The following is a 19,303-nucleotide window of genomic DNA, read 5'->3' as shown; positions in this document are numbered from 1 at the left end:
CTATTTAATTCCTAATAGCTAAGCAGTAACAAGCAAACATACACGGAGAACTTGGACAAACTCAGCACTAAGTTAGGAATTGTAGAAAGAGAAAAAAATACACAACACTCTGCTCACAAAGAGATTTCAGTTCAATTTGATACCTTTCTATCCTTGGGGTTATAGTTTGAAATCTCTCTTAAAAGAGCTAGTGCAGTGCTAATAGAACTTTCTATGAGCCACCATGCTGTTGAGCACTTGAACTGTGGCTAGTGCTACTGAAGAACTGAATTTTTACTGCTCTTCCTTTTGCCTCCTGTTATTTATTTCCAATTAATTAAAATTTAAATACTCACAGGTGGCTACTGGGCACACAGATCTAGAATCTTCAGGAAAGCCCAGGAAGGTGAGGAAGCTAAACCGTAAGGGCCAGATGAAGAGTAAATTTAACCAAATACAGTCAGGAGAATCCTAAAAATAATGCTGCAATTCTGGAAATGTTTACGATGTTTCCAAGTCACCTATTAAGTTGTTGGGAGGTTTAAGTAGTGAACTGTTGGTAGCTATTATTATCATTACTACCATGCTAGGCAAAATGATAGGGCAACATGCTCCCTTTGGACCCTCTCTGGGTAAAGGTATAGTCACTCGTAACCAATATTTTGGGCTATGTAAAAGACGAGGGAATTTAGAACAATTTTATGTACATTAAGCCTGGGTTCACTAAGTATCAGAAACACCACCAAAACCTAAAAGGTTGCCAAGGGATGACAGAGGCAATGAAACCAAGACAGACATGCATCTTCACTCGAGTGTGATAGCGACAGTACAGAGGCTGGGAGTGAAGCTTGCTGGGTCTGGATGCCCGGTCTGTAGCCAACACTGTGCGTTCCTACCCTGGAGCCTCGGGCAAGAACGAAACATCTCTGGTTCGGCCTCCTCACGTGTAAAATAAGGCAAAGACCACTGCTTACTCCACTGGCTGCTATGGGGATGCGAGGAGTGAATATGACTCAGGCTGCAGCTCCACTGTGTTCACTAGTAAGTTAGAGGAAAAACCACTGAAACACGTGCAAGCCCCACATCAAATGGAAGCAACCATTTAGGCCTTCCTTTCAAAGACCTAGGATGCCTTTTGTACACACTGCTCTTTGTGGCTGGAAACATCAGCGCAAGCAATCACAACTGATGTCATTACTTTGGGTCTGGGAACCGTTATTCAGTCTGACAAGAACTACGGCTCCTAAGTAAACACGGAAGAGCTCTCCTACTGAGGGCTAAAAAATCTCAAAAGGACAAACAAAAAAACCCAAGGTGGGAAAACTACACCTAACTATAAATGTATTTGGAATGCTGTTGTTGTTATTTTATTGATTGATTGATTGATTTCTGAGAGAGAGAGACAGAGAGACAGCGTGAGCAGGGGAGGGTCAGAGAGAGAGGGAGACAAAGAATCCAAAACAGGCTCCAGGCTCTGAGCTAGCTGTGAGCACAGAACCTGACACAGGGCTCAAACCCACGAACTGTGAGATCATGACCTGAGCCGAAGTCGGATGCTTAACTGACTGAGCCACCCAGGCACCCCTGTTGTTGTTACTTTAATTCTCCATTTTATCTTCTCAGCATTAACCCTAATAATTCCCAGGAACCCTCACATAAATTAACAGCAGGGCGCAGCCCAGTGGTTATTAAGGCTTCTTCACAACATTTTATTACAACTAACTTTTGTTCCCAAACAACTGATGCAGGGCCCATCTTTCAGCCTAGCCTTACTGTTGATTCTTTTACAGAATCAGAAAATGATTATATAGCGTAACAGTGGTGACCTTCATAGATGCCTGAGTTCTGACGCCAGACAACCACCACTCTGCACCACATGGTTCAGGCCCTCTGGTCCCTGGGACAGCCATGCTGCCACGTGGGGACAGCAGACTTGCGATGCACTTCACCAGTCAGCTTTGAAACTGTGGGAGAGTTCATCACATATTTAAAAGAAAAAAAATTTTTTTAATGTTTTTATTTTTGAGGGAGAGAGAGTAACAGAGTGTGAGAGAGAGAGGGTCAGAGAGAGAAGGAGACACAGAATCTGAAGCAGGCTCCAGGCTCTGAGCTGTCAGCACAGAGCCCTATGCGGGGCTCAAACTCCCAAACAGTGAGATCATGACCTGAGCCGAAGTCGATGCTTAACCGACTGAGCCACCCAGGTGCCCCATTTCATCACATATTTTTAATTTGGGGAGAGGCACAGAGACATTATTAATAATTTTACACCTCAGTATCTTACACTTGCTTGATCTGTTATTTTAACTTAGGAACCAAAAACAGTTAAGTTAAAAATGGCTGCCTCCGAGTCATATAAAGAAATAAAATACTGATATATACTGCCAAGATAAATGATCCTAAAAACATGCTAAGTGACAGACACCAAACAGGAAAGGTCGTCTATCATATGACTGCCTTTATGTGAAATGTCAGAGTAGACAAATACATGAAGTATGTTAGTGGCTGCCAGGGGTTGAGGGTGGTGGGAACAGAGTGACTGCTAATGGGTATAGAATTTTTTTGGGGGATGAAAATGTTCTAGAAGCAGAACCAAAAACAGATACTGGTTGGCAGTATTTCATAATTCTGTGAATATACAAAAACCCACACACCGAACTATACACTTTTATAGCATTTGAATATTTTAATAAAGTTGTCATTTAAACAATTTTTCTTAAGTGGGTGCCTCTGATGAAGAGGCTGGGCAGGAGAAAAGAGAGAGGACACCTTTCCAGTAGCGCCAACTCCGCTGTCCCACCTCCCGCCGCCTTTCCCATATCACGTCTGCCATCCTATTCTCAGGACCCATGCTCCCGCCCTCACAGTCACGAAGTTGCCCTGCACGGGCTCCCTTACACCCCTAAGGTCTTGCTCCAGGCCCTGGTCACACTGACACCTGAAACGTCAGCCTGCTTCCCACTGCCCCCTTCCCCCCACACCCCTGCCAGGGCCGCCCTTCCAGGACACGAGACCATGGCGCCTCCTGCTCCCCGCTCTTAGGAAGCTCTTTATCACCACCCAGCGGAGCCCTGGCCCTGCAGCAGGCATTCAGGGCCCGGCTGGCTGCATCCTGGCCTCTCCATCCGGAACTCTAGTTAGGGTCGGCCTTCACCCAGACACCGGTCAGGCAGCGGCAACCCCCCCGCAACACACTCGGGGGGTGCTAGGAAAGGCCAGGCCAGGCCCCTGCTTACAAGGCCGATGCAGCCCCTTCACCTCTTGGTGCAAGTGCGTTGTCTCTCCCCGGCAGTACACGCGCGCCCCCCCCCCAACGGAAGGACTCCAGCTGCTCTGTGCCCCAGTAATTCTATGCAGACTGTCTCTTTCTCAAGGCCTTAGTTGGGCTCAGCTCCTCCATGGCTTGGGGCCTCCGTAAGAATCACAGGCCCTTGTCCTGAATCATGTAACTTGTATCCCGAAAGAAAGGGAGACACAAATATATTTGAAGAATTAAAGACAAAAATTTCCTCAAATCATATAGTGAACAAATTCTAAGTGTGAAGAAAGCTACACCAACGGACATCAAATTCAAATTGTTCAGGATCAGTGATAAAGAGAATATTTTGAAAACAGGGGCGCCTGGTGGCTCAGTAGGTTGAGTGTCCAGCTTCGGCTCAGATCATGATCTCATGGTTTGTGGGTTCGAGCCCCATGTCGGGCTCTGTGCTGACAGCTCAGAGCCTGGAGCCTGTTTCAGATTCTGTACCTCTCTCTTTCTCTGACCCTCCCTTGTTCACGCTGTCTCTCTCTTAAAAATAAAAACATTTTTTAAAAAATTAATAAAAAAAAAAAAAGAAAATGTTTGATTTCTGTCTGTGCTCTGACAGACAGAAACTTCTGGCCGATTCTTTCTTTATGAAAAGTCTAGCTGCTACAGACTGAGGAACACAAAGACTGGGATGGCGGGGGGACAACCTGGGCACCCCAGGGAATAGGACAGCCCTTCAGGAAAAAGCAGAGGCCGGCCCGCCCAGTGGGGAGCCCAGTGACCCTTGTCTCCTCCTAGGGGGTCTCTCCCACAGGCCAGGCAGAGCCCTGAGCACACAAGCCCAGGAGGCTCACGGGTCAGCAGCCAGCATTCCCCAGGACTGATCTGCAGGGACACCCTAGGAGGCCCACACGGGTGGATGGCTGCCATCCCACCGGGTCAATCAACCAGGTGCCTGTCCAGAAGCTGGATTCGGGTGAGTCACGCACAGATGCAATACGCACGGGGCCCAACTGTGTCAGTTCCCTGATGTGGAGCCCAGACCACAAAGTCTGTAGGTTGCAGGTCTTTGGGCAAGTCCTGAGACCTCTCTGAGGGTACCAGGGCCACCTGGCAGAGCTCTGTGGATTCCTGGGAGGGGTCGAAGGCCCCAGGACACCTGCCGGGCCCCAGGAACACCGAGATCTACGCCCAAACTCAAGGAGGCAAAAGATTCTGCACCGTTGTTTGCAACTTAACAAAGGCCGCCTTCACTGCACGCTTAAAGGAAGTGGGGACTGTTCCCCTCCCACGTCCGGGTGGGCAAGGTCCTTCAGTGCCTCAGGTGAACCCGCTGGTTCGCAGCAGCTCCCAGCCTCCCAACCCTGTGGGCGGGTCACCGCCGCTCTAGGCAGGCGACTCAGCAAGCTCAGGGTCCCTTCGCCCTTCCGCTCCAAGGTTTGGCTGGGCCGTACACGCAGGATCCTCGTGCACGCGCACGGTGGGGGGGACAGACGTGCGCTCGGACAACGGCTGGACGGCAGGGCTCACCGGGCGGCGCAGCAGGCCCGGTGTGGCCAGGGGCCTGGACGCGGGAGGCAGGAGGACCGCAGGACCGGGGGAACAGGAGCGCGAAGTGCTGACACAGAAGGTGCAGGCGCGGCACCCCCCCCCCCCCCCCGCTGCAGCTCACAAGGGCCGCCGGCTCCTTCTTCCCAACCCTCCCGGCCCTGGAGGAAGGCAGCAGCGGCCCTACTGCCTAGGCGACCACCTCACCCCAGCCTAGGATTTTTTTTTAATGTTGATTTTTGAGACAAAGAGAGAGAGAGCGGGAGAGCGAGAGCGAGAGCGGGAGCGAGAGCGAGAGCGAGAGAGAGAGAGAGGAGTCAGGGAGGGGCAGAGCAGGAGGGAGACAGAATCCTAAGCAGGCTCCAGGCTGTGAGAGCTGTCAGCACAGAGCCCGAGGCGGGGCTCAAACCCACGAACCAGGAAACCACGACCTGAGCTAAAGACAGAGGTACAACCCACTGAGCTACCCAGGTACCCCTGGAATTTTATTTGTTATAAAGTCCTTTGGACTTCATTCAGTTTTACCTGGACACATTGCAGTCAAAATCTTGCCCTTCATATAATGAGTCAAGAAAACAATTGGCACTTCCCAAGGTTGACAAAGAATGCTTTGCGATATCAGCACTGTTCATCAGCTTCATCATAGCTCGGGCGTTCCCTCTCACGTCATGTTTGAAGGATCTAGATTAAAAACATAATTTCTGAAGTTTAAAAATTACTAGGCCATTTAACATTATCTAGATAATGTGTGTATCAAGATAACAATAAGCTCATAAATTAATATTAGATGTTAATAAAGGCTTCAAGCCCTCCAATATCTCTGGAGAAAATTCTTCACAATGAAAAAAAAGGGTCTCCTTAACAAAAATGAGAATCAAACACATTTGATACTTAGAATTGCTAAATTCTGTGGCCATAATAAGACTGTCCTTTGAAGAAAGTTGAGTAGCGGCCACCTTTCTGCAGATGTGACAAACAGAGGGGTAAAGGTCTATGTAATCAGCTCAAGTCTCCTCTCTCTTTTCAACCACAGCACAACCCTTGTTTAATGGTATAAAATGATCTGTCGAGCACTAAAAAACTAAAAGTGCTTCGTCAAAGATGTTCGACACACACAAAATATGTAAATTACCATTCCTCTATCTCCAAAGTGAGTGGACTGCTAAAACTGCTTGGCTCTGTTTCTGAACACGTCTCACAACTGGAATTGGCAGTCAGTCAGCAACGCCCTGTCGTGAGCTGGGGCAGCTTTGTAATAAAAAGCAGGAGAGGTCTTTTTTTTTTTTTTAATTTTAAAGTAGGCTTCATGCCCAGCATGGAGCTCAATCTGGGGCTTGGACTCATGACCCTAAAATCAAGATTGGAGCTGAGATCAAGGGTTGGACGCTTAACCAAATGAGCCACCCAGGTGCCCCAGGACAGGTCTTTTTGAAACAACTGAGAATTACCTTTATTCAAGACTTTTTTACCTAGTCAGTTTAGTCAAATTGATAAAAATACTGTGTCAGCCAAATCTGTGTTTTGTAAGAGTGGCAATGTCCAAAATAGAACCTTTATCTATTTGACTCTTGATTTTGAATGTAATAATTACATCTATAACAAAACCAAAATACTACTTGTGATAGCAGATCAGTAACTGAATAAACCCTCCATAAGACACTAATTCAGTAGGATGTGACTGTAACATAATGTAACGTTCATCAGATCTAAACTTCTAAAAAGGTACAGAAGGTAGTAAGCTGTCGAGCCTGGACTCTCCTTTATTGAGACAGGAGAGCAGCACCCGAGGAATTAAGAAATTGAACTGAGACCCACATTCATGCAGTTCAGTATCCGGCAGGCCCTCACACTAAATGAAAAATCCAAGCACACTGCACTGGGCAACTGGACATCTGCTTCCCCGCATAAGCCTGGAGAGGACACTGTAACTCTAGACACGAAGCTGTCCAAAGCACTGACGAGAAACAAAACGAAACAAAAAACAACCCACATCCTCCTTTGAAGCAGGGCAATTTAAAATAGTACAAAAACAAAAATCATGAAGAGAAACTTCAATTGAAATATATCATCAAGTCTGTTAATATTTACCTCTGAAACTCTGATGCTAGATACTGTGCTAAGGCTTCTGTGAAATGTGCGCCTCCTATGTTATCATCAGTGTTTGTTGAAAGAACACGATATATTCCACTGTTCACTTCCATGACACTGACAGATAAGGATGTTCCTCCAAGTTTAAACACCAAAATATTGCTTAAAAGAAAGATAACATGAGTAAGTTAGGAGAGAATCACCAAAGCTTAAAGGCAGGTTGGACATTAGAAAGTCACTTAGTTTAAATCCCTTTATGTCACAAATAAGCAAACTGAAAATCTCACAGGATTCAACTTAGTTGATTGGTGCTGACTGAAGCCCAGAACCGCTCTATTCTGAATCAAAACCAAAGTTTGTTTTTATTTAGTTGTATGGGTAAAATTGGATTCTTTTGAGTAACTGGAGTCCAAAACACTAACTTTTCTTTTTGTAGCTATAGCGAATCATAAGAGAATTATAATATAGAAACTTTATGTGCTAAAATTATCCAAGTTACTACTATAGTAACACATTCTATAAAATCAAACATACGCAAAACTAGAAGCTCATTTCTGATACACTACGTAAACTAATTTCCTACTGATTTATACATACTAACTTCTTTAACTATGAGACAGGAGTAAGCTGAAACAATCAGGAAAAATTAACACATCAGAATTAATCTCCTTAAAGGTGCCTGTATCACATGTATTAAGAGAAGTTTTGACAATTAAGAGCATGTCTTACTATTCATTATCAAAAAATGCTTTAAGTTCCATGATGGATTTTCCCCCAACTCCTGCCAAGAAAAATGTATGTAAAAGTACTTAACTGTTTCTAAACATGTTTAATAATTGGAATTGGTAGAAAAATTAACAGTGCCTTAGCTTGAGTTGGAATTTGGCTGGGCTTATAAATTTCAAATCCTCCTCCAATCAAGAAAAATAATATGAGTAATAAGAGAAGGAAGGGCAGGAAAGTTCAATCTTCCCTCCTGTTATGTTCCTTCTCTGCTCTCCTAGGACATCTTTCTCATTTAATCGAAAAACTCCAGGTGAGAGCTTCAACATCATTTCATCCATAAAGGCTTGGAACCACTACTTTCTTTTCTTTTTTTAAAATGTTTATTTCTGAGGGAGAGACAGAGAGCACAAGAAGAGGAGGGGTACAGGCAGAGAGAGACACAGAATCTGAAGCAGGCTCTAGGCTCTGAGCTGTCCACACAGAACCTGACGCAGGGCTCTAACTCACGAATTGTAACATCATGACCTGAGCCAAAATCAGATGTTTAACCAACTGAGCCACCCAGGCGCCCCTGAACCACTGCTTTATGTAACAATCCCTACTGATACAGATGCTATAATCTAACAATGTTTTCTGCACGGAAAAACTTAAAGCTGCAAAGAGGATTTTTACCTTTTCCCAGTGGGGCAGTCTTGTCCAATTCCGTAAGCCAGAAGAGCTGCAGACGGTTCATGGATTAACCGCAAAATGTTAAACCCAGCAGCTCTGGCTGCTTCCCTATGGACAATATGCGTTCAATGAATATCACGACATGTTCAAGTATTTTCTTGACACAGAAAATAAAATGTGCTTATACTGATTAAGGAAAAGGAAAGGTCTCAAAATGTCCATGCTTATAAATGTGAGGAGGAGGGTAAGACAAATTTGTAATACATTTTGGGATTTTCCAGTTTCTGTAATTTAGGGTCACAGTTTTTAACATCCCACAAGTTCAAGTAAATAAAGCAATGATGTGTCCTACAAGCAACCAGGCGATCGCCCAAGTGCTAGATGAAACTCTCTCCTCAAAACAAAGGTATGTGTACTCATCCGTTACACGTTCACAATGACCTATTAAAAACTAAATGCAACTTTTTGTTTAGATGGGAAGATCTAAGGTGAAGAAATAATTGCAAATATTTCTAAAACTGTATGTATTTTTATACAACTCCAACACAAACCTAGATTATATGAAAGTAAGGCAAAGCAATTTATAAACATGAATTTAACCTGGTAATTAAAAACATTTCCAATCAAAACAGCTTAATAAGGTACATCTAGTTTTATGTTCTCTTGGCATTATAGACAGGAAATATTAATGATCATTACTACACTTTTTACCATACTATTTACATATATAAATACATGTATCTGTTTACAAAAAAAAATTTTATTGCCTAAGGCATTTTCAAATACAATTTTACCTTTTACTACATTGTGATATTATAAATTCTATATTTCCTCTAGGCAAATAAGATAAACTTACCCAAGAGCTTTTTTTTGCTTTTCTCCAAAATCAAATGGAACAGTAATAACTACATCATTTGCATCTGAGCCCAATACAGAATGTGCTGTTTCTGTATAAAAAATAAATAAATTCTAATGACACAAGAATGTCATGATACTTTGTGGTTTATTAATTTGTGCCACGGTCATCTCACTGTAAAGATTTTCCAATTTACTTATCTGCCCACCCCACTCATGTTCTTCTTTGCCTCTTAAATATTTTCAGTTTATCGGGGCACCTGGGTGGCTAAGTCGGTTAAGTGTCCAACTTTGGCTCAGGTCATGATCTCACAGTTTGTGGGTTTGAGCCCCGCATCAGGTTCTGTGCTGACAGCTCAGAGTCTAGGGCCTGTTTCAGATTCTGTGTCTCCCTCTCTCTGCCCCTGCCCCGCTCGTGCTCTCTCTCTGTCTCAAAATTAAATAAGAAAACCAAAAAAAATTTTTTTAATTTTTTAAGTTTATTTATTAATTTTGAGAGAGACAGACAGACAGTGTGACTGGAGGAGGGTAGAGAGAAAGGAAGAGAGAGTCCCAAGCAGGTTCCTAACTGCCAGTGCAGAGCCCGATGGAGTATTTGAACTCAAGAAACTGTGAGATCATAACTTGAGCCGAAACCAATAGTCCGAGGCTTAACTGACTAAGCCCCTCAGGCGCCCCTCTTCACTGGCTCTCTTAAATCATGCACTTTTTGTGGATCTGAAAGTTTGTGGACATGGATCCAGGTACTTTCCAAAAAGCTCGGCTCTTAGGCTTCAAAGTTTCAACCCTCTCCCAAATTAGACTGCTTCCATTAAGAATGAGCTTTTAATGGGTCCATGTGAACACAAAACAGCATGTTAGTTAGTTCAACACACTGAAAGAGTGCCTTCCACCCCACAAATTCGTAACAGAATTCCAGAGCTGAAGTGAGCCTTCAAATCTACTCCAGAATTTCCCAAATTGTTCCACAGCATGCCCTCAGTTTCGAGCCTTCATTGGCAGTGTTAATGAGCCAGACCTACTTAACCTGCCTAAAGAACTGTTCAAGGAGCACTGCCAATCTTGAGCAGAGAAAGGAAATACTCACTCCTCAAACTGATTTGGCCACTTCAATTTAAGCAGCTGTGAAAATGCTAGCCTGGCCCAACCCATTTACGTTACTTCTAAGGAAACCAAAGTCAGGGAAGGGAAGTCAATTAACCAAGGTCACGTGGACAGTTAGTGACATAGTCAGGTCTAGTGTTAGGTCTCCGTAATCTGCTCAATCACCCTGCTCCTGATCAAGATACAGCTCTAACTTTTCTTTAAGGTCGACTTTTAAAAGATCTCTTTTGCTCAATACCTTTCATTTTACTAAATATCAGTCTGGCAACATCTTCTGGGTTAACAAACTTTGTTTCTTCTCCAGTATCTATTTCGTATCGTAACTTCCCATTTTTTTCAATGACCTATAAAGGAAATTGTAGGTGTGTTAAATAAGGAGTGATTTCAATAAAAATACAAAGTTTCAAAATAATATAATTGGTTATGACCTTGGCAATTACTTTGGGTAATGGAGAGGTAATAATAGAACCATACTCACTAAACATTTACTTTCCGTGATGTATTTCTGAGCCTGTGGATCATCAGAGCTGTCCATAAAGATAAAGATAAATATTAAAATCAGTATTGTTGATATATAATATTTAAAGAAAACTGTATTTTTCAATACCACTAAACAAAAATAAAAATATAAACAAAATCATGAAGCTGCTTAATATTAACAAATCACAATATAAATGATAGGATCAAATGGATGCAGTATTTACAGTGGTTATAGTTAATTCTATTCCAGTGTTAACCTTCACACACAAGTGTAAACCTTCACATTTGAAAGTAAATAGCTCTTATTTGTTCTGATCCTGCTATTAACAGATGCTATACATCTGAGGGTAATTCTTCATAATATCAATGATCTTATGTCCTGTACACTCCCATCTATGATCATGAAGACCCAGTGATCTGAGATAAAAAGAACAAAAAGAAAGATGTCCAAGTAAGGGCAACCCAGAACACCTAATACCATCTTTGTTGCTTGGCTTGTGAACATGAATCAACACCCAAAGCAAAAACAAACCCAAAACCCCAAGAAACAAACAAACAAAAACACTGAACAAAAGTAGGAATGTTATATATGGGAAGGCAGAGCATACTGCAGGTAGATAGATCTATAATGTCCTACACAAAGTGGGTATTAAATGTGTATGGGAAAGAAAAAAATTAAAACAATAGGTATTATGTTGCTCAAAATACCACTTTGTGCAGACTAAAAAATGTCTTCACATATACCTCACTTAATCTTCACAACACCTCAATGAGGTTAATTTGGGCAGGTATTATTTTGGAGGTAACAGTTCATAGAGAGTCAATGCCTTATAAGCTAATAAGGCATCAAAATACCACTTTGTGCAGACTAAAAAATGTCTTCACATATATCTCACTTGATCTTTCACAAACCTCAGTGAAGTTAATTTGGGCAGGTATTATTTTGGAGGTAATAGTTTACAGAGTCAATGCCTTGTAAGCTAGAAGTATTTGATCCCAGTCTTCTCTACCAGGCTGGCTGGTGCTGTTTACATCAAACCAGCCGCCTCCCAGTAACAAGGTAAATGACTAAAGTACTTCTGCCCCTTTGAGCAGTGACACAAGTCCTGGATCCTTGCCTTAATTTCACCTAGAAATTAAAGGAAACCCTTCTTCTTAACCCTTCTTCCAAGGGGTTGTAGCTATTCCATTCAGAGACCAGTCTTAAAAAAGAGGGGCTGAAAATTAATAGTGACTAACTGCTGCAGTTATTGGACATCCAAAGATCCTAACCTGGGTAAGTAAGGGGAAGACAGAAGGGTTTAAGTGACTAATTCAGCTTAGAACTACTTAGAACACTTGCAGATTCCTCACACTTCTCTATCTCCTAAAAGCTGATAGAGAGGGAAACAGGTAAGCAGCTTGACCAAAGTACCATGGTTAATTCATGGTAGAACTGACTGGAATCCAGATCTTTAACGCAAAGTTTAGTATTCTTTTCACGAAGCCCTCCTTTCCTCCCTTTCTCTAAATCCAGTATTTTGACTAGATCCTGGACAAATATTTAACGAGTAAGACAAAAAAAGATGAAGTGTGGCATATTTATTTATTTGCACCAATATAATTTCAGCATGACACTTACCAGTTGTTCTCTTTAGAACAAGAGTTTTGGCCGACCAGGACAATTTATCCTGTTACCTATCTATCCTGTAAGCTAGCTAAGTCAAGATAATTCGTTGCCAAAAAAGCCTTTATTATGGAATTTATAGAACTTATAGAAACGGAAAATTATTTCTCAACTCCCCTGCAAAGAGAGCCCCTCTCACTGAGGACAGAAAGCACACAAAACTCTCAGGGCCATATGAAGGCGACACCCTGGAAGTGAGCTAGTAGAGAAGCAGAAAGCAGAGAGTGGAGGTGACGACACATGGTCGTGGATATTGCCAGAAAGTAGCGGACTGACCACGAGTACATACAAGTAAAAACTTTATTAGTCCACACCAGGATTAAATCACTTAACAGAAACACAAAGGGTGGTGGGAGGTCGGCATACACGGCACCTCACTGACATCACGGTCTTCAGGAGCAGAGCGTCAGCCCCGCCACTGTACCACGACCTTTACAAGCACGGCTGCTTTCTCTTCCTTGTCCTTCCTTAAATGTCTCTCGCGTGACAGCGGACTGTCGGAGCTGGCACACAGCCGCCCCAACGTGCTCCAGGGTGGTCTTCCCCATCCCCGTCACAAGACCGTGCTTTCCGCGTGACAGCGTTTTTACCTTCATCGGTTCGTCTGGCCCTCACCACATTCCTGTGAGGTAGGTAGGAGCGTGATTCGTTTCTCCCTCTGCGGGCGAGGAACCGGAGTCCCAGAACGGGAAAGCGACCTGCCTCCGACGTGCAGGCACGAACGGCGGGGCCTAGAGCCTGGGGACGGTTTCTGAGCTCGTTCTCTCTCAGTGAGAATGGCCTCCACGTAACAGTATTTTTCGATTCATTAAGAACTTCCCTTTTAATTTTATTCTCACTTTAAAGTTATTTCACCCAAACGACATTCACAGTACTACCTCCCAAGTTTAATTCCACTTCTGTTCTGTAGCACTTCTCTTACCTAAAAAAAACCCCTGCCTACGTACTTTGCTACCGTTAATAGGTTAATATACTACAGGCCTAAGTCTCCTTCGCGTACTTCCCTGTTTTTCCAGAAAGCCTATGTACTTGTATTAGTGTTACCCAGTTACAACAGACACATACCCCTCCACACAAAGGCCTAAAACAAATGAGAAAATGCACAGCCATATATATCCATTTTACTGTCTTAACACAGGCTTCTTTAAAGCAAGGAACCTATGTCCGGTGTGGTGCTTATGTAAGTTGAGCATATTAATAAATACTAATACCATAGAATGCTCTCTTAAAACACAACTGTTACCAGTAATTCAAACATACAATATGCCACCGTGACTGAAAATATTACAATTAAATTTTTTACTTTGCCTTTTTGTTATGCCACGTATCAGAGAATTTTTTTTAGAACTAGAAGGTACTAGAAGAGTCATCTAGTACAAATCATGTTAAAGATATTGAAGCACAAGAAGGGCAAGACACCTGCCCAAGGTCACCAACTGGGACAGGGTTAGAATCCAGTGCTCAACCACACCAGCCATCTTCTACTGTCACCACCGCCCATCAGCGCAGCCTGCCTGCCGCCCAGGCACGCTCCGGCTATATTCCCACTCTTCTGACGCTTTCCCCACCTATCTGCCTCTCCAGGATGTAGGTAAGCACCCAAGCCTACAAAATATAAAACAAAACCTCTTCAAACATGCCTGCACTTGTTTTTTCTCAACCTGTAGACTGGAGGAGAGCCTTTTAAATTCCAAGGCTCCTATTTGTATTTCCTGAAAGCACTAAGTAAACCACTTAAAAGCTTTGAAGCTTGTTAAATGACGGCCAATAATGGCATTCTTTCTAAAGAAATCGGAAGTATGGCTCTACATCTTCCTATCTCCTAAAAGCAGCACGTATGTTTGGGGGGAAAGGAGGATGTATTTATTGAGGGCTTTGTGCTTAAAAGGAGTTATTTATTGCAGGCAGTCTTTATCCACACCATCCTCGGCTGTTCCCAAAGCTGTCCTCTTCCACCATATGCCATGAACAAGGCGAACTTTTGTCTACAATGTATGAGAAAGTGACTTTGCAAAGTTCCCCAGAAGCAAAGTCTTCTAGGGCTTGCCTCTGTAACATACTAGACAGAAAAAAGGCTAAAAGAATGAAATTAGCTAAAAGCACTTGGAAAACAGATTCCAAATTGTTTCCACATGTTCCAAGGGACACCCTAAACCTAAAGACATGTAATTATGTATATTAAGGGAGCCAAATAATATGGAATGCAAAGAATTCACTTACATTTATTATTTCATAAAACAGCCAATACCTCGTTATATGGAAGATTATATGAATCATAATACACAACTGTAGCTCCCGCAGTTCTGAATTATATCCTTAGAGTGACAAGACACTGAAAACTAGTGAAAGGGAAGGAAAGCTGGTTTGACCATTGAGTGCTTACTAGTATGTCATAGACATAGCAGCGAAAATATAAGAGATAAACATACAAACACATGTATCTAGATTAATGAGCCATAGAGGATTAAAAAAAAATGAAAACCTTAAACTTCTAAGAAGCAGTCAAGTTAAATTGGTAAAGATTGAAGCAATGAAGTCATGGCAGACACCATAATTCTTTATCTTGTCAACTAATGTGCCTCACCCTAGCCTTACCTCGGCCAAGGTCATATGCATTAATAGTAACTTACATGTATATAGTGTGTAGTGCTTTTAAACCCTTTCACATCTACTAGCCGTTCGGTCCTCACAACAACCCTGTGAGGTAGGCAGGTCAGGAGTTATTACCTGGCCCCCATTTTACAGATGAGGAAACTGGTGTCGAGGTAAACTAAACTGCCCATTAGTGGCGAGGCCACTGCTAACCAACTCTCTGGTCTCGGCTCCATCTGTTGTTAGACCACTCCTCACAAACCCGAGAGGTCTTCAATTCGTGGAGAAGCTTGGGAAAAGCAACTAGCACGTATATTCCCACTACTCTGCACATTAATGGTTCATCCGCTCTTTCTTTCCTTTATTCCTAAGGACGTATAAAAGGAGCCAGGGTACCAAAAGGCAGGTGTTGGAACTGGGCTTCTACCAGTTTAGGAAACGCTCTTTAGAAGCAACGTCTAACTTTTGGTATTCGAAATTAACCTCTGAAGCAATTTTTCGAGCCCTAGCTGAAAAGCACCGGTGGCCTCTTCCACCGCCGTGGCCAAGCGTCTGACTGCGACCACAGCATCCCTGCGGAGCTCGTTGGCAGTGTCCTGCTGAGCACTGGCCTCCTCACCAATAGCAATCAGCCTGTCCAATTTCTCTTCCTCACGCTTTGAAAGTTCACGTGCCAACCTCCTGTTTTCTGCCAACTCGGCCGCAATAGTCCTGGCCACTGACCGCCTTCTTCGCCTCGCCCACCGTGGAGGGGGCTCACCGGTCAAAGGCCTATCCCCACCAGAAACAAAAGGAACTGTGGAGGAGGAGACCGGAGGCCGCGGTGCGGAGGCCACCCCAGGAGTGTTTCGGCTGGTGCTGGCGCACGGACTGGGCTCACCGGACACACCCAGTCGGGTCATGGGGCTGCTCTGACAGGGAGCAACCGCCCCTCTGAAAAGGTGGTGGGAGCTGCTGTAGCTGGGGGTCCCTTGAGAGCACCCTGAAAAACAAAGCAACAACGTTGCAAAGAGGACATTCCTGCTAAGGGAATGCTTGGAGCCAGCGGCGGGGCTGAGAGGCAGTTACAAAGCTAAGGTTGGAAAGGCCTCTTTCCACCATGGACTGGGAAGACCTCAATTCCTTAAACCGGACACTTTGGCCAACTGCAATCTTATCTCCAAAACCTCCCCGTTGCCTTTCTGAACCCTTTTCCATGTAGCCAGCCAGCCCCATCTCTAGTCACAAATTCCTACGCACCCACTATAAATAATGGCAAAACTAGTCTGGTTCTAAAGAATACTTCTTTCACATTTAAGAAGTTCTAATACCTTACATACCTAAGGTCATTGCTTTTAAGAACCTGGAGCCCTTTATCTGACCACGGGGCTTTAAAAAAAAGATGGCACAGGGCAGAAATGGAGACAGTGCTGAAGACAACACCTCCAAACATATCCTGCTGTTTAGAACCAAGGGACTCTGGCACCCCAATCCTTCACATGCTTGGGAGTTACCTGCACCCGAGGATTCATCCCAGGAGTCCTCAAGGTCACTGGTTTCTCGCATCTGGTCACTGATTCTCAGTTGACAATCCTCATCTGATTCCTTAACTGTTTTCAAGATAGGCTGATGATCTGCTGCCTGAGTCCTTTTTGCTCTGAGAATGCTGGGTCCCTCTTCCCCTGGGGTGTCAGAGGCAACTAAGTTCTGATCACAGTGCTTGGCCCAAGCAGTGTCCTCCATTAAGTTGTCTGGGTCAGTCACTATCTGATTTCGGAGAAGCTGATCCAATGTATCATAAAACGGGCAGTGTGGTGGATCACCCACACTCGTGGCGTGGGCAACATACGCCTTTAAATATAACGCCTTCAGGACTTTAAACTTGGAGCGGCACTGACGTTCTGTGCGGCGGAAGCCTTCCTGCTGCATTCGCTTAGACACGGCCTGATAGACATCTGCATTATGATGCACAGTCTGGAGGCGCTGAATATACTCTGCCTCACCTAGTATGGAGAGAAGAGTTCGCGTCTCCTGTCTGGACCACCGGATGCCCGCACTGCTATTGGAACTGGCCATAGCGGGCTGGGAAGGAAGACCAGCCGCAGGAAGCTCCTGGGCGGCAAGGTGCGAATCTGAAGGTGTGGGGGAGCTCTGCGTGCTCTGTGTTTCCAGAAGCCAGCCGGTTCTTCCCTCTCAGGGCTAATTGCTGAGAAGCCAGGTCCAATGACCGCATTTCTGGCTGGAAGGCCACAGGGGAATGAGAGTTACAGGGAGGGTCGTAAGGATAATCGTGGCAGCAAGCTAAGTGGTGCTAACCGTAAGTGCGGTGCAAGCAGGCTGGATGCCAAGACTAAGAAAGCCCACCTGTGGGAGTCTGCCCAGGACAGGTACTGGACCCAAAGCCTTAAAGGGTCTTACTGGCTTGGCCAAAGGGGACTGGCTCCTCCACCAAAGACAGAGTGCTTCTAAGGCCAAGACCTGGTACAACTGCTTATCTGTAAAAATCGTCATTGTCTTCTAAGCAGACTGAGGGCGGAACGAGTGGACCATGAGGCGGCTCACTCTAGAGAAGCGTGTGCAGGATCATGGCGTAGCAGCAGGTCTGAAGAGCGCTCAGCCTTCACTGGCCTTGTGGCTATATATTACCCATCTGACTGTCACCACTGCACTCTGTTAAGACGTAACTTTGAGGGCAAGAAAAGTACACTTAAGTTGTTCCTGATACTACAAAGATGTTGCATGATATGGCAGAAGACAATTATATCAATACTCAGATCATCTGCCCTAAAATGGCAGCATAAAAAAGGGCTACCAAGAGATAGATCTAGTGAAATGTTCTGCGTCTGGACTGGATCAAGTCAGTATCCGGTTGTGCTTCTGTACTAAAGCTTCGCCAAGATGTTACCATTGAGAGAAAGCGGTAAATCCAATAATATATGGGATTTCTCTGTTATTATTTCCTACAACAGTATGTAAATCTACAGTGATCTCAAAATAGAAAGTGTAATAAAAAAAAGCCCATATTTTGGCTGCTTATAGCAAATCTAGCTTCAAGTCCCATGTACAGCTCCCTGAATTTTTAGAGATTTTTTTTTAATTTGCAAATTTCTGACACCAGCTAACTTATTTTTGATATGCTCAATACTAAGTTTTATCAACACATAAATGGATATGGGAGTATATTAACCATCACAAAAATTTTAATTCTTTCTAAAATACTATCATTTTTGACTTAGTGCATAAATACCCTAAAGAAAAAAAACAGTGATCAAGTTCAGCTTAAATACGTGTAAGGGATAATAAAAAAAATACCTGTATGTATAAAGAAATAAATATTAGCTTTATTCCCAAACCCTCAAAACCTAAAATCAACATAGGACATTTTAAATTCTCAGAAATAGAAAGACCTGAGGCTAGGTTAGAAGTCCTGAACCACACTTCCATGTAGCTCGCCCCTCATATGAGCAATACCGTAACTTCTATGTGCCTTGATTTTCTCATCTACAAATGGGGAGGAATAAAACCTGTCCTACCAATCTTTTAGGGATTTGAGAGGATTAAATAATAGATGTGAGAGCACTTTGAAAATTTATAAACACTGTATCAAGTATTACTACTCCAGGGAAAATGAAAACCTCTAATTATTATGGTAATCTATAATTTGAGGAGACAGAAGTCTGGAGAAGCAAGCCTCTTTAATCTTTTAATTAATGTTACAACAGATGATTAACCTGATTCTTAAGTTGTTAATTAAACTGTTTCTTTAGTGATTAAATTCATAATGCAACTGGAAAAGTCAGTTCCCAGAAAGTGTCACAAAGGGACCTGAGGAAGAAAATCAATAGCTTCTATATAAATTATGACCAACTGTAAATAGATTTTGCAAAATTGACTTCAGTGCAGAAAAATCTTCAAGTTCCTGTAAAATCTTTCAAGTTCCTTCAGTGATGTAAACAGGTGAAAAGTCCAAATTACCACTTCTAAATGACGCAAATTATCAAACACCATGAATGTTGGCATTAGTCAATAAGAACACACCGATCCGCAAGAAACAAGTATCTGAGTGAATCCCATCCTTAAGAAAATTCAACACAAATTATCATAAGAAAGACACGGGATAATCTCTGAAACGACTCAATCATAAAAAGCAACAAAAAACTGACTGGTTTTTCCAGTTCCATTGTACATATTGCTTGGAATGTATAAACACATTTTATTCCCATATGTAAGATCATTATTTTATTCCATACCTTCTGCCAAGGATCTGCTTTACTTTCATTACTGTATTTGAAATATTTCTTATTCTACTTTGTTTTGCTGCCAATCCAACAACCTGAAAAAGAGCAGCATATTACAATGCATGTAAT

General features: G+C 43.2%; 2 protein-coding genes across 4 annotated transcripts in view; both read right to left on the bottom strand.

Annotated features, from left to right (window-relative positions):
* The window catches only part of HSPA14 (heat shock protein family A (Hsp70) member 14), a 45,157-nt gene that overhangs the window by 24,137 nt on the left and 1,717 nt on the right, over positions 1-19,303 (bottom strand). The window contains exons 3-9 of the mRNA XM_039239986.1: positions 19,187-19,269; positions 10,698-10,746; positions 10,458-10,563; positions 9,117-9,207; positions 8,264-8,368; positions 6,866-7,027; positions 5,303-5,458 (exon numbers count right to left, since the gene is read on the bottom strand). Of these exons, the coding sequence (XP_039095917.1) occupies positions 5,303-5,458; positions 6,866-7,027; positions 8,264-8,368; positions 9,117-9,207; positions 10,458-10,563; positions 10,698-10,746; positions 19,187-19,269 (752 nt within the window). The remainder of the gene's footprint in view (positions 1-5,302; positions 5,459-6,865; positions 7,028-8,263; positions 8,369-9,116; positions 9,208-10,457; positions 10,564-10,697; positions 10,747-19,186; positions 19,270-19,303) is intronic.
* Positions 12,648-19,270, bottom strand: LOC120236922 (zinc finger and SCAN domain containing 29). 3 transcript variants are annotated; one of them, XM_039239988.1, is made up of 4 exons: positions 19,187-19,270; positions 17,301-17,620; positions 16,451-17,175; positions 12,648-15,939 (listed from the first exon to the last, which is right to left on the bottom strand). In XM_039239988.1, the coding sequence occupies exons 3-4, from the start codon at positions 17,010-17,012 to the stop codon at positions 15,416-15,418; spliced, it is 1,086 nt and encodes a 361-aa protein (XP_039095919.1). In that variant the 5' UTR covers positions 17,013-17,175; positions 17,301-17,620; positions 19,187-19,270; the 3' UTR covers positions 12,648-15,415. The 3 variants fall into 3 exon arrangements, with proteins under 3 accessions (XP_039095919.1, XP_039095918.1, XP_039095920.1); XM_039239987.1 differs by lacking the exon at positions 17,301-17,620 and having other exon boundaries at positions 19,187-19,266; XM_039239989.1 differs by lacking the exons at positions 16,451-17,175; positions 17,301-17,620 and having other exon boundaries at positions 19,187-19,263.

This window comes from Hyaena hyaena, unplaced genomic scaffold (assembly GCF_003009895.1).
Source record: "Hyaena hyaena isolate Hyena2069 unplaced genomic scaffold, ASM300989v1 scaffold_165, whole genome shotgun sequence".
Classification (NCBI taxonomy): Eukaryota; Metazoa; Chordata; class Mammalia; order Carnivora; family Hyaenidae; genus Hyaena; species Hyaena hyaena.
This window is presented reverse-complemented; position numbering and strand designations above follow the sequence as displayed.

What these genes read in the sequence shown, in the direction of transcription:
- LOC120236922 (XM_039239988.1), bottom strand. Translation starts at nt 17,012, where the DNA reads ATGGCCAGTTCCAATAGCAGTGCGGGCATCCGGTGGTCCAGACAGGAG. An exon ending in GGATGAATCCTCGGGTGCAG is followed by an intron (nt 15,940 to 16,450) that starts GTAACTCCCAAG and finishes TTTGTTTTTCAG; the next exon opens with GGTGCTCTCAAGGGACCCCC.